This window comes from Cherax quadricarinatus, chromosome 50 (assembly GCF_038502225.1).
Source record: "Cherax quadricarinatus isolate ZL_2023a chromosome 50, ASM3850222v1, whole genome shotgun sequence".
NCBI classification, from domain to species: domain Eukaryota; kingdom Metazoa; phylum Arthropoda; class Malacostraca; order Decapoda; family Parastacidae; genus Cherax; species Cherax quadricarinatus.
Window position 1 is genome coordinate 16,276,212 of NC_091341.1, and position 14,633 is coordinate 16,290,844.

The window sequence follows — 14,633 nt, forward strand, 5'->3', positions numbered from 1 at the left end:
TTTTATTTTTATTTTCTTTTCTTCTTTCTTTTTTTTTTTCTTAAAAACAAAAAGAAAGAAGTAACCTAATGTAGACAGCCTGTACTGTCTGCACAGACAGCCCATGCTGTCTGCCAGCTTAGTTCATATTTCGCGCCACTCAAGTGCTGCCACCTATAGGCCTTGCCACTTCAGTATGCCCAGACTTGCCTCGCTCTCACTCACACAGCGGCCTGGCATCAACACACAAGTACTCCCAGCTCTCTCTCATGGGCATGGCCCTGCCCGGGCCATGGGCACAAACACACAAGCCTGTGTAACCCAACACTAGTTATCAATAAAGTAAGAAGCCTCCGAAGAAGTATATCATTCACACCCCGCTATACAGCCTACCAAAACAAGCGCCATTATACTAACCATGGCAGCCCTAGTCCATGAACCTGCTACCCCCGGGCCCCTTCTTGATACCGTACCCCGTTCTGACCCCGCCTCGTCTTTGGACCACTCTTCGGACACTCCTCATGCCTCTGTACCTCTTGCCGGTGTTGTTTCCTCACCTGCTTCAGGTACTGAGGCCTCGACTGACTCCTTCGATTTATCTGACCTTCGCTCTCCTCTGACTATGCTTCCAGCCTCTCCCTCTACGGTGCGGCAATTTTCGAATCGCCGGCCCGTTCCATGTCGGACCAACTCTGGTCCCACGCCTAAACGCCAACGACAGTTACCTGCTGATGATACTTCTCCACCTTCTCGTTCTTCTCAGAAAAGATCGACACGTCCTTCACTTCCTTTCCACGCTCAGTTTCAGACTGCACAATGGACTAAATTCTTCACGTTACGACCGACTTCCTCTACTGCCTATCTTTCTGACCACAGTATTGGCAAGGCACTCCTACGCCATGTTGGTAAAGATATTTCTTTTCATGCTCTTAAGAGCGGTACGCACATCATCACCATACAGAATGCTACCCAGGCTCATGAGCTTTCTCGTCTTTCCCATATCGATACTGTTCCTGTCACTATTGAAAAACATCATTCCCTCAATTCTTGTAGTGGTACCGTCATTCTGCCTCTTACCATAGTTCAACAAAATTTCCAGACATGTGGCACTGACATTCTTGAACAGCTGGAACTCCAAGATCTCCCAATCCTCAAGGTAGACACTTATGTTCTTCCTGCCCGCGGGCGGAGACGATACCCTAGCAATGTGGCTCGTTTAACTTTTGACAGCCGTGAACTCCCATCCTCAGTTTATGTAGCAGGACATCGGTTACAAGTTAGAAAGGTGATCCCTACACCGCAACAGTGTAGAAATTGCTGGCTATTTGGCCATCCAGCGAAATATTGCAGATCTATCGCTGAATGCCCGGTCTGTGGTGCAGATGACCATTCTAATATATCTTGCAATCGACCTCCCTCTTGCCTTAATTGTCATGAGGCTCACCCTTCGTACTCTCGCCGTTGTCAAGTCTACTTAAATGAGCGGGAAATCCGTTACCTCAAAGAGGCAGAAGGTCTCCCTTATGCCATGGCAGTTTCTCATCTCCGCCTCCAAGGGAGACTACCTCGTGTTTCTTATTCCCATGTTTCAAAACGTCCCCCCACTTCTGGGATCCCATCTTCTGCAACCACCTCTGTGGTTACCTCTCCCATAGTCACTCCTGTATCTAATTCTTTTGCTGTCTTAGGCTCAGACGTCCCTATGTCAACGCCTCAGTCTGATCTCGCTTCTTCGTGTTCTCCCTCACAAGCCTCAGTAGCGACGAGATCTCGTATGACACCTCCTCCTAATCGTCCCTCTACTTCTCAGTCAAAAAAAGGTCCGTTAACACCTCCTACCCATCTTCCACCTCCTCATTTTACCTTCCCTGTGTCTGTACCTGGTTCTTCCCCTCTCACTGGCTCTGTTACAAGTGTAGAGGTTCACCCTCCTCCTCATACTGTACCTTCCTCCCCTGTTCCCTCCCAAGTTTCTTCCTCTTCTGCCACCCCCCAGGTTTCTGCCTCTTCTGTCCCCTTCCACGCTTCTCCAGTTCCCTCCACCCTTTCGCCCCCCCCCCTACCTTGGTACAGTCCATTTCAGTTCCAATCTTTACTCATCCTCCCCTACCATTTCCAATATTGTCTCCCATACGGCGTCTCTGAATTCCGAAACACTTGAAGCAATCTCTGAATATATTGCAGAGACCAAACCATCAATGGACACTGATCCACCCTCCATTCCTTCTCTCTCCTCTGCGCAACTCCTTTCTTCACAGCGCACCATTCCTTCGCTGCTTGAACGTTTTCCACTGCCTCTGCATGTGGACTTTTCTAACCCCTCTAGTCCGTAGGAACCCTTACCTGCGGATTTCAGGTATCTTTATCATTGCCAATCATGGCCTATTTACAGTGGAATATACGCGGCCTCAGGGGTAATCGGGGCGAGCTTCAGATGTTACTCTCCCAGTTTTCTCCAGTTGGTGTTTGCTTACAGGAACCAAAATTGCACTCTGTTGTTATCTCTCCCATCTCAGGCTATAATTTATTGTATTCTTCAGATCCTTTTCCTGATGGGACCTTTAATGAAAGTGCCCTTCTTCTACGCACTGATATTCCGTACCATCAGCTACTTGTTCGTACTTTGCTGCATTACACAGCAGCCCGTATCCACTTGCATAGGTGGTATACGCTCTGTTCTTTATATCTCTCTCCTTCTCGGGCATTATCTATTCCGGATATTGCCTTTCTTGTTTCGTCATTACCGCCACCGATTCTGTTACTTGGCAATTTTAATGCCCACCATTTCCTCTGGGGGGAATCTCACTGTGATTCCCGTGGCATTCAGTTAAGAGGCTTTTCTTGCCACCCACCCCCTCCATGTTTTAAATACAGGTACTCACACCCATTTTGATCCTCGGACTCACTCTCTCTCTTGCATCGATCTCTCAGTCTGCTCTTCCTCCGCCGCATTAGACTTCACTTGGTCTGTTCTCCCGGACTTACATGACAGCGATCATTTCCCAATCATTCTTACTTTCCCTTCATATTCACCACCTCTTCGCATCCCACGCTGGCAATTTGATCAGGCAAATTGGAACCTTTACTCACACCTAGCTGTTTTTAGAGAGGTTCCTTCTTCGTCCTCCATCGATGAGCTTTTACACCTCTTCTCGTCCTCCGTTTTAACCGCAGCTTCTAATTGTATACCCCAAACTTCGGGCAGGCATTCTTAGAAATGCGTGCCTTGGTGGTCTCATGCTTGTGCTCGTGCAGTACGTTTGAAACGCGCTGCATGGGGCAGGTACCGGTACAATAGAACCACAGAGAGACTTCTTGATTTTAAGCAGAAGCGTGCGATCACTCGCTGTATCATCCGTGACGCTAAACGCACTTGCTGGCGAGATTATGTCTTCACCATCACCTCTGCTTCCTCTATGAGTGCAGTCTGGAAAAAAGTATGAAAACTGAGTGGTAAATATTCTCCTGACCCGGCTCCTGTTCTGCAGGTTGCCTGTGTTGATATAGCAAACCCACTAGATGTTGCCAATGAAATTGGCAATCATCTGGTCCGTATTTCTCAGGGACTCCATCTATGCCCCTCATTTCTTTCCTCAAAGTCTGCCAGAGAGTTAGCACCCTTGGACTTTTCTTCTCTCAGAGAAGAACAGTATAATGTGCCTTTTACACTTCAAGAACTGGAGGCAACACTCTCAGCTTGCCAATCATCGGCAGCTGGGCCCGACGACATTCATACTCGTATGCTAAAACATTTACATCAGTGAGCCCTTGCAGTCCTATTATGCCTTTACAATCTTATTTGGTCACAAGGAGTTCTTCCACAGCTGTGGAAATCCGCCATTGTTCTCCCTTTCCGCAAACCAGGCACTACGGGACATGAAGCCTCCCACTATCATCCCATTGCTCTTACCAGTGCAGTTTGCAAAGTGATGGAACACCTAGTAAATAGACGTTTAGTGTGGTATTTAGAGCCACCAACAGTCTCTCCACTCGTCAATATGGCTTTCGTAAGGGACGTTCTACCATAGACCCCTTACTACGCTTGGATACGTATGTTCGTAATAACCACTCAGTTATTGCCATATTTTTTGACCTTGAGAAGGCATATGACAACTTGGAGGTATATTATTATTATTATAATCAAGGGGGAAGCGCTAAACCCGGAGGATTATACAGCGCCTGGGGGGGGGATGTGGAAGGCATTCAGGCTTAATTCGGGGAACTGGAGCACAGATCCAATTCCCTAAATCAAGAGCCCCTCACCAACATCAAGGAACCTTCCTTGAGGGGACTTGGAGGTATAATATTTTAGCCCAAGCCCACTCCTTAGGCCTTCGAGGCAATCTACCATCCTTCCTTAAGAACTTTTTAACTGACAGGCATTTCCGTGTTCAGGTTAATAATGTGCTCTCCCCGGACTTTATTCAAGCTGAAGGTGTCCCCCAGGGATGTGTTCTGAGCACAACACTTTTTCTCCTTGCTATTAATGATTTGGCCTCTAGTCGTCCATCAAATATTTGGTCATCACTCTATGTTGATGACTTCGCTATTGCCTGTGCAGGCGCTGACTGTCACCTCATTACAGTTTCTCTCCAGCATGCAGTCGACCATGTTTCCAATTGGGCCACCACACATGGGTTTAAATTTTCAGCACTAAAACCCACCAAATTACTTTCACTAGACGCTCTGTCATCTCCGATCATCCTTTGTACCTCTATGGCTCCCGTATCCCTGAACGTGATACAGTCAAGTTTCTGGGCCTCCTCTTTGACCGTAGGTTATCCTGGAAACCTCACATTACCTCTCTGAAGGCAACTTGTCACAGCCGGCTGAACCCTCTTAAAACCCTTGCTCATCTTTCATGGGGAGCTGATCGTCGAACCCTCCTTCGCCTACATTCCACCCTCATTTTATCGAAACTTGATTATGGTGACCAGATCTATTCAGCGGCATCTCCTGCTACTCTCTCTAGCCTTAATCCCATTCATCACCAAGGATTACGTTTATGCCTCGGTGCTTTTCGCTCTTCCCCTGTCGAGAGCCTTTATGCAGAAGCGAACGTTCCATCCTTATCCGATCGCCGTGATGCCCATTGCCTTCGCTACTATGTACGCTCTCATGATCGCAATCCTTCCATTTATAGAATGGTCACTGATATTAGTAGACATTCTTTATTTGTTCGCCGCCCCTGTTTACTCCGTCCCTTCTCTCTTCGCCTTCATTCGCTCTTGTCTTCTCTTCAATTACCACCTTTCTATGTTCATGTAGCATCTCACTTTTCCCTACCCCCCTGGGAAGTTCCAGCCGTTCGAGTCTGTTCTTTCTCCCTTGCTCGAAAGCCCAACTGTCTACGGTCGCTTCTCGCTCTCTTTTTCTTGACCACTTTCACTCTTTCTCATGCCATTGCTGTGTACACAGATGGCTCTAAGTCTTCTGACAGCGTAGGATTCGCAGCAGTGTTTCTGGACAGCGTCGTACGAGGGCATTTACTATCTTCGGCTAGTATTTTTACTGCTGAATTGTATGCCATCCTTGCAGCACTTACCTGTATTGCATCTATGCCTGTGTTATCATTTGTGGTTGTCTCAGACTCCCTTAGTGCTTTACAGGCTATACAGAAATTTGATACACCTCACCCCTTAGTCCTCCGTATCCAACTTTGGCTACGCCGCATCTTTACCAAGCATAAAGATATTGCTTTTTGTTGGGTCCCTGGTCATGTTGACGTACAGGGCAATGAACAGGCAGACACTGCTGCGCAGTCAGCAGTACATGACCTACCGTTTCATATAGAGGTATTCCATTTACGGACTATTTTGCTGCAATATCTTCCCACCTTCACACCCGTTGGCAACAACGTTGGTCTACTATGCTCGGCAACAAACTTCAATCTATTAAACCGAGTATAGGTTACTGGCCGTCTTCTTATCACCAGTGTCGAGGTTGGGAGACTACTCTCTCCCATCTTCACATTGGCCATACTCGTCTTACTCATGGATATCTCGTGGAGAGGCGCCCTGCTCCTCTCTGTGAGAATTGCCAAGCTCTATTATCAGTCAGCCACATTCTGTTGGACTGCCCACTTTATCAACGAGCACGCAGAATTTACCTCCGTCGTCGTCTTCGCTCCGCTGCTCTCTCTTTACCTTCCCTTCTCGCTGATGGACCCACCTTTCATCCGGGCTCTCTCATTGACTTTTTGACAACAACTGACTGACTTCACAAATTCTGATACCTTCAGCCCTTTCTACCCTCTACCCCCTGCCCTGCTGTTTTCTGTAACCTACTGATCATCCCTCCTCCCTTCTGCCATCCAATACCCTCGCTTCCTTCCCTGCCCTGCAGCGCTGTATAGCCCTTGTGGCTTAGCGCTTCTTTTTGATTATAATAATAACACGGTTCCGTTTGCAGGCGCGGAAAAAATCTCCCCACCTCAAGCTGCTGCCTTGTTGTGGGTCAGCGGGGAAGACCTACTGCCATCCCCTGACACCCCTATCCCAGCCTTCATGAATGTGTTCAGTTCCATTGTCTTAGGAGCTAGTTGTGTTTGTGAATTGTTTTGATCTTTTAATTGCCATATCGTGTATCTGCCAAGCAATCAAGGCACCCAATAGGCATACGCGTATTGCAGAAAGTAGCAAGAAAAGGTACGAGTGTTTAAGTCTTAGAATTAATGAAGAAGATAGAGATATTAGATAAGAGATTGACACTTCATTAAGGTCATAGGCTCTTTGTACAGTTAAAAAGAATGAGGTAAATATACGAGTTTGTGTGATGACTTACTTGCCGACTTATTTTACTGATTTAAAGTTAGACTTTTTCACTGAAGAGGACCCTGACAAATTTAGAAGCAGTGCTCTGAAAGTGTCTAGAGCAGCCAATGCCTTACCGTACTGCAGGGTAAAATAGAACAGAAATCCATTACAGAATTTATGCACACTTCAGTACCAGAACCGTTACCATCCACCTCAGCCCAGTAGGGCCACAGCATAACTCCTTCACAATCAACAACAAACACCAGCACCCACAATTTATGGTAAGAAATACTATTATTTCTGTTGCGTTTTATCTCTACCAAACATAAAGATATTGTTTTTTGTTGGGTCCCTGGTCATGTCGACGTACAGGGCAATGAACAGGCAGACACTGCTGCGTGGTCAGCAGTACATGACCTACCAATTTCCTATCGAGGTGTTCCATTTCTGGACTATTTTGCTGCAATAGCTACCCACCTTCGCACCCGTTGGCAACAACGTTGGTCAACTCTGCTCGGTAACAAACTTCATTCTATTAAACCGAGCATAGGTTACTGGCCGTCTTCTTGTCATCAGTGCCGAGGTTGGGAGACCACTCTCTCCCGCCTTCGCATTGGCCACACTCGTCTTACTCATGGGTATCTCATGGAGAGACACCCTGTTCCTCTCTGTGAGCAGTGTCAAGTTCCAGTATCGATTAGCCACATTCTGTTAGACTGCCGTCTCTATCAACGAGCACGCAGAATTTACCTCCAACGTCGTCTTCGTTCTACTACTTTCTTTACCTTCCCTTCTTGCTGATGGACCTTCCTTTAATCCTGACTCTCTCATTGACTTCTTGACAACGACTGATTTACTCCACAAACTCTGATACTTTTCGCACTCCCCTCAGCCCTTTCTAGTTCAGTCTCTTGCTGCCCTTTACCCTTTCACCATCCACTGCCCTGCTGTTATCCGTAACCTATTACTCATCCATCTCCCTTTTGCCACCTGATGCCCTCGCTTCCTTCCTGCCCTGCAGCGCTGTATAGTCCTTGTGGCTTAGCGCTTCTTTTTGATTAGTCTTAAGCAGTAAAAATAACATAATACAATGAACTACAATTACATATTCACTTATTTTTGTAAGATCTGGAGGTCTAAAAAAAAAAAAAGTTTGGGTTTTTTGGGGGGCTCCCAGGTATATAACCCTATTTTTCCCACAAGTTCTTCGGTTTAACACGAATTTACCTAACATGGCATTTTCAGGAATGTAACCACCACGTAATATAACAATCTACTGTATTTATTTTAGGATAATAAAATGCAGTCTGACTAATTTGATGTTATTATAGGACTTATTGTTAACAAATATATAAATATGTACACAATCTTGCTACAAACTATTTCGCTGTCTTTTGTAACAAGATACAATAGGAATCTTTACACAGCATGGAATTGTTAGCTTGATGGGGGCATCCCTGCCTTGGCTTGTGCTTTGTAGGACCTAACCAGCATGGCCTATTTCCTTAATATAAGACTTACAAAGTCAAAGAATGCAGGCCACACTGTACCTGGAATGAATGCCTTAAATGGTATATTGTCAGTACAAGACAAAGGATAGTACAGTGTAGCCCCAGTTTTATAGACTAGCCAGCTGGTGTCTTCAGTTGTAGACTCCTCTGGGAAAGGTAAAAAATATTTTGAAATGACTGATTCTGAAGAATTACCCATGTAACAATAACACATAGGTTGTCAGTCACACATGCCGGTAGTCTGCCCCCAAACACATCACAGATATAATCTCTTGTCTCCATTGCTACCTCAGTTACCTAACCAAAGGTCTTGCATCAGTTATATTCAAGTACTGTTATTGTTCATTAGTATAAAAAAAAAAAAGGCACAAGCCTTGAACACTTGTGTTTGCTTTCAGTACTTCATGACCTGTGTAATACTGAGTGTGCAAGCTTGGAGCAGGTATTTACTGAATATACAGAAATTATAATGGCTGAGCACCAATAATCCCTAACAATGATTGTGGACCCAGCCTTCCTAGCCTCCCACTGCCATTCTGCCCTGACTAGATGTATAGTATAGTTCCTCAAGGGGAAACTGCATCACTCATTTCCCACCTGAATATTCTAATGAGTTAACATATCTCTTATTTTATATTATCACAAATCAGGCATAGCTTTAAAAGCAAGAAATGCATTTATGAAACATGACCCAGTCTAATTTAAGTCAAGAAAGTGTTATGAACACATTATCATGCAAGCCTGGATCATATGTGACCACATCAATCTGTCCCAATACATAAAGGCCCTCTAGACCACCTAGACCAATGTATAGAATGTCTCTTATACATCCCAAGTCTGCATGAAATTGTGATAGAACATTGAAGAACAAGGAATTAGCAAACATCTAATAAATATAAACAAAAAGCTGCACACTTTGTGACTGTGCCAATCAGGCACTTGCCATAACAACAGCAACTGGATACAGTAACTGAAATACACTAGTAATTCACATGCTATGGCTCGTTGGAATGCTCAATATACTAGGCACTTTTAGCTTGGATTCCTAAGTGATAATTTTAATGTTTTTAATTTGTAATTTTTAAACTAATTATGGATTTCTTTTTTATTATAGACAAAGAAAATAAATGTTTCACAAATTGTTATAATGACTATATTTACCCTCTCTGATTCTACCATTCATGCCAGGCCACAAGAGTAAAACTCTTGAAACAAGTTGTGCATGTCCATGTATGTATTTTATATATATACATATATATATATATGTGTATATATATATTATATACACACACTACATATATGCACACACCCAAATATCCCTCCACCCCCACACATATATACACTGCATGTACACATGCTCCCCCCTCCCAAACACACACACACACACATCCATACATATATACACTCCATGCACACACAAAATTCTTGCCTAACTCCTTCAGGAACTTGAATGTGCTCTTTCCCGATGAGCTGAGGGTGTCTGAAACTATGGGAATGAACATGTAATAATGAGCAAGTTCATTATTTTCTAGACTTTTGGGACTCCCTGAATCTGACAGCTGCACTGCCTTCATCCCTACTGTATTAGAGATAAGAGCCAGTCATTGTGGACACACACGTTTAGTCCCACACCACCTGTCATCTATACAGGCTTACAAGGTAATTCCACGTGGATGCTTTTGGCTGCCATCAGATCTTCATAGTTACAGGGTTCCCTTATTGCTGGGCATCTGGCTGTTGCAAGGCTTCTCTTGATAATGTTAACATCGTTATACCTTGCAATCTTTTCCTCATGTCTATGGCAAATAAGACCATGGTACCCGAATTTGTCCGCTGATACACTGCTGCAGATAAATCTATGTTTAGTGGGATAGGTGCAACAAGGCAAAGAGCAACGTCAATATGAATGATCTGAAGGTTGAGGTGTGTGCCTACAGGAATTAGGGACAGTCAACAGAAAATCCCCACGTTAAATAGCTCTCACTGCCAATAGGTAAGCTCTGTTCTTGTAACACACTCGAGCACTGTTGAGGTTATATTTTCTACTACTATGGTATTTTAGCGTGACTACTTGTAGTTCTTAGGGGGGAACGTGTATATAAGTACGTATATGCATGTGTGCTTATATGTATACATGTGTTTAATATATATATGTCATGGTCAATTAGCAAGAACTCATTTAAAAAATTTTCTTATACGTTTCAAGATATATTTTTTCATTTATGTTAATGTAAAAGTTAATAATTTTGTACCAAAAGAACCTCGGAAAACATACCTAACCTTATTATAACATGCGTAATTTAGCTAAACCAACTAAATATATTTTTTTTGTTAGGTTCAGAATGATTTTTGTGAAATTATTGCATACACAAATTTTCGCTTGCCTTATTCGGCAAGAAGAGCATTGCTACTTAAGCCAAAATCGCAAGTTTTTACCTATTAAGCATGACACACACGTGTATGTATATATATATAATATAATATATATAGTTGGACTTGAGTCCTGGAAATGGGAAGTACAATGCCTGCACTTTAAAGGAGTGGTTTGGGATATTGGCAGTTTGGAGGGATATGTTGTGTATCTTTATATGTATATGCTTCTAAACTGTTGTATTCTGAGCACCTCTGCAAAAGCAGTGATAATGTGCGAGTGTGGTGAAAGTGTTGAATGATGATGAAAGTATTTTCTTTTTGGGGATTTTTTCTTTTTTGGGTCACCCTGCCTCGGTGGGAGACGACCGACTTGTCGAAAAAAAAAATATATATACATATATGTATATATATAGTGGACCCCTGCTTTATGATCAGCTCCCAATGCGACCAATTATGTAAGTGTATTTATGTAAGTGCGTTTGTACGTGTATGTTTGGGGGTCTGAAATGGACTAATCTAATTCACAATATTCCTTATGGGAACAAATTCGTTCAGTAATGGCACCTGAACATACTTCTGGAATGAAATAATATCGTAAAACGGGGGTCCACTGTATGTATGTACATATATATATATATATATATATATATAATCTTAGACAGGGATGTGTAATGTCACCATGGTTGTTTAATATATTTATAGATGGGGTTGTAAAGGAAGTAAATGCTAGGGTGCTCAGGAGAGGGGTTTATCTGGAGGATTAAATTTTGGGGAATCAAATTCAAAATGGGAATTGACACAGTTACTTTTTGCTGATGATACTGTGCTTATGGGAGATTCTAAAGAAAAATTGCAAAGGTTAGTGGATGAGTTTGGGAATGTGTGTAAAGGTAGAAAGTTGAAAGTGAACATAGAAAAGAGTAAGGTGATGAGGGTGTCAAATGATTTAGATAAAGAAAAATTGGATAATAAATTGGGGAGGAGGAGTATGGAAGAAGTGAAAGTTTTCAGATACTTGGGAGTTGACGTGTCGGCGGATGGATTTATGAAGGATGAGGTTAATCATAGAATTGATGAGGGAAAAAAGGTGAGTGGTGCGTTGAGGTATATGTGGAGTCAAAAAACGTTATCTATGGAGGCAAAGAAGGGAATGTATGAAAGTATAGTAGTACCAACACTCTTATATGGGTGTGAAGCTTGGGTGGTAAATGCAGCAGCGAGGAGACGGTTGGAGGCAGTGGAGATGTCCTGTTTAAGGGCAATGTGTGGTGTAAATATTATGCAGAAAATTCGGAGTGTGGAAATTAGGAAAAGGTGTGGAGTTAATAAAAGTATTAGTCAGAGGGCAGAAGAGGGGTTGTTGAGGTGGTTTGGTCATTTAGAGAGAATGGATCAAAGTAGAATGACATGGAAAGCATATAAATTTATAGGGGAAGGAAGGCGGGGTAGGGGTTGTCCTCGAAAGGGTTGGAGAGAGGGGGTAAAGGAGGTTTTGTGGGCAAGGGGCTTGGACTTCCAGCAAGCGTCCGTGAGCGTGTTAGATAGGAGTGAATGGAGACGAATGGTACTTGGGACCTGACGATCTGTTGGAGTGTGAGCAGGGTAATATTTAGTGAGGGGATTCAGGGAAACCGGTTATTTTCATATAGTCGGACTTGAGTCCTGGAAATGGGAAGTACAATGCCTGCACTTTAAAGGAGGGGTTTGGAGGGATATGTTGTGTATCTTTATATGTGTATGCTTCTAAACTGTTGTATTCTGAGCACCTCTGCAAAAACAGTGATAATGTGCGAGTGTGGTGAAAGTGTTGAATGATGAAAGTATTTTCTTTTTGGGGATTTTCTTTCTTTTTTGGGTCACCCTGCCTCAGGGGAGACGGCTGACTTGTTGAAAAAAAAAAAAATTATTATATATATATATATATATATCTTTCTTCTTTCTTTCAACACACCAGCCGTATCCCACCGAGGCGGGGTGGCCCAAAAGGAAAAACGAAAGTTTCTCCTTTTACATTTAGTAATATATACAGGAGAAGAGGTTACTAGCCCCTTGCTCCCGGCATTTTAGTCGCCTCTTACAACACGCATGGCTTACGGAGGAAGAATTCTGTTCCACTTCCCCATGGAGATAAGAGGAAATAAACAAGAATAAGAACTAGAAAGAAAATAGAAGAAAACCCAGAGGGGTGTGCATATATGTGCTTGTACATGTATGTGTATTGTGACCTAAGTGTAAGTAGAAGTAGCAAGACGTACCTGAAATCTTGCATGTTCATGAGACAGAAAAAAGGACACCAGCAATCCTACCATCATGTAAAACAATTACAGGCTTTCGTTTTACACTCACTTGGCAGGACGGTAGTACCTCCCTGGGCGGTTGCTGTCTACCAACCTACTACCTATAATATATATATATATATATATATATATATATATATATATATATATATATATATATATATATATATATATATATATGTATATATATATATATATATATAACTTGTATTCTGAGCACCTCTGCAAAAGCAGTGATAATGTGTGAGTGTGGTGAAAGTGTTGAATGATGATGAAAGTATTTTCTTTTTGGGGTCACCCTGCCTCGGTGGGAGACGGCCGACTTGTTGGGAAAAAAAAAAATATAATATATATATATATATATATATATTTTTTTTTCAACAAGTTGGCTGTCTCCCACCGTATGTGTGCGCTCCCACACAGCATATATTCCTTCTATTTGTAAATACCAATTAAATTATGCTTTTCAATCAAGGTATTTGCTGTTTCTCCTTCAAAACAAAGCCATAAATGGGTGTAACAGGTAAAAGATAAAATTTATGTTATACAAAATTGTCTTTACACGATTCACAGCCTTGCCTCATCTATACGAGCGGCTACTTTCATCCTGCAAGATTTACTCCTGAGCTTGAGAGTTACAAACCCCCACAGAAATCCTAAAGGTTATTTCATTGGATATAAGATTGTGAAATAAAGGAAATTCCCCTTGCAGTTATAGAAACACTGGGCACAAAGCACAGAGCTCTAAGGTAGCAAAACTTTCTTTGGCAGTTGTAAATTAATTTCTTTTTGTATTTTAGACGTTTTTGCTGTAACTTTTAAATGGTTCAGTAAAATGGGTAAGCAATTACGTATGTATAAAAATAACAATGAAAAATACCAAGATATCATGCAGCCATAACAAAGCTGATACATAAGGGCTCCTTAGTGGCCAGGTAACATTACTACATGGCTGAGGAAACCTAAGTAAGAGGGCTGGGTCTAAGAGTGGTGCTGATCATAGGGAAAAGAGAATGTCTGACGGTAGGAGAGCCTTGGTGGGGGTGTGGGCGGGTGGTCACTGGAGTCATTCGCAGTATCGTTAATACTACTTCCTGGTAGCCCTGAGAATAAAATTTTATATTTAACAAGACAATTATATCAGCAATTTTTTTATATCAAGCAAAAAATAGAAGGGAATTTAATAAGCAAGCCTTGTTAACATCACAAATATATGTAAGGATACAGTGTGACTGGGCTAAGCATAAAATATATATTTTATAGAAAAAAAAATAGTATTTTCTAATAATGATTTAATTAATAATTTTATATGCACACAGATTTTACAACTGTGAACCCAACACTTGTGTAAACTAGGTGCTATATACGTGCAAATACTAGTCAGCCAATGACCAGGATTTGCAAGTGTTCCTTGTTATGTTGTAGACAAGTTCCAGGCCTCTGGCAGCTATACTAAGCTCAATTAGGCTATAAACAATTATGCATAAAAAGAATCATCAATTCACTTTGCATAAACTGTACTGATCACATACATCGACCCTATCACACGTATGAAGTTATAAATAAAAATGATGAATCTGTACAACAGCTAATCAGCATAAAGTGAGGGAAACTTGTACTTTTATTCCTGCCCCAGAAGGGTAAAGGCGTGCGAGCCCAAGTAGGCTCGCACACCTTTATCACTGCGGATTCCCACTTTTTCCTTGTTAGCACATTTA

The 14,633-nt window shown here is 42.4% G+C and overlaps 2 protein-coding genes across 2 annotated transcripts in view; one reads left to right on the forward strand and one right to left on the reverse strand.

The window, feature by feature from the left end:
- Positions 1–142: 142 nt before the first annotated feature.
- LOC128695467 (mucin-5AC-like) lies at positions 143–7,450 on the forward strand. The gene is made up of 2 exons (XM_070095433.1): positions 143–4,099; positions 4,278–7,450. The coding sequence occupies exon 1, from the start codon at positions 398–400 to the stop codon at positions 2,138–2,140; it is 1,743 nt and encodes a 580-aa protein (XP_069951534.1). The 5' UTR covers positions 143–397; the 3' UTR covers positions 2,141–4,099; positions 4,278–7,450.
- Positions 7,451–8,042: 592 nt separating this feature from the next.
- Sos (Son of sevenless) overlaps positions 8,043–14,633 on the reverse strand; it is a 177,084-nt gene continuing 170,493 nt past the window's right edge. Inside the window, exon 27 of the mRNA XM_070095432.1 lies at positions 8,043–14,018. Coding sequence (XP_069951533.1) covers positions 13,897–14,018 — 122 coding nt within the window. The 3' untranslated portion in view covers positions 8,043–13,896. The remainder of the gene's footprint in view (positions 14,019–14,633) is intronic.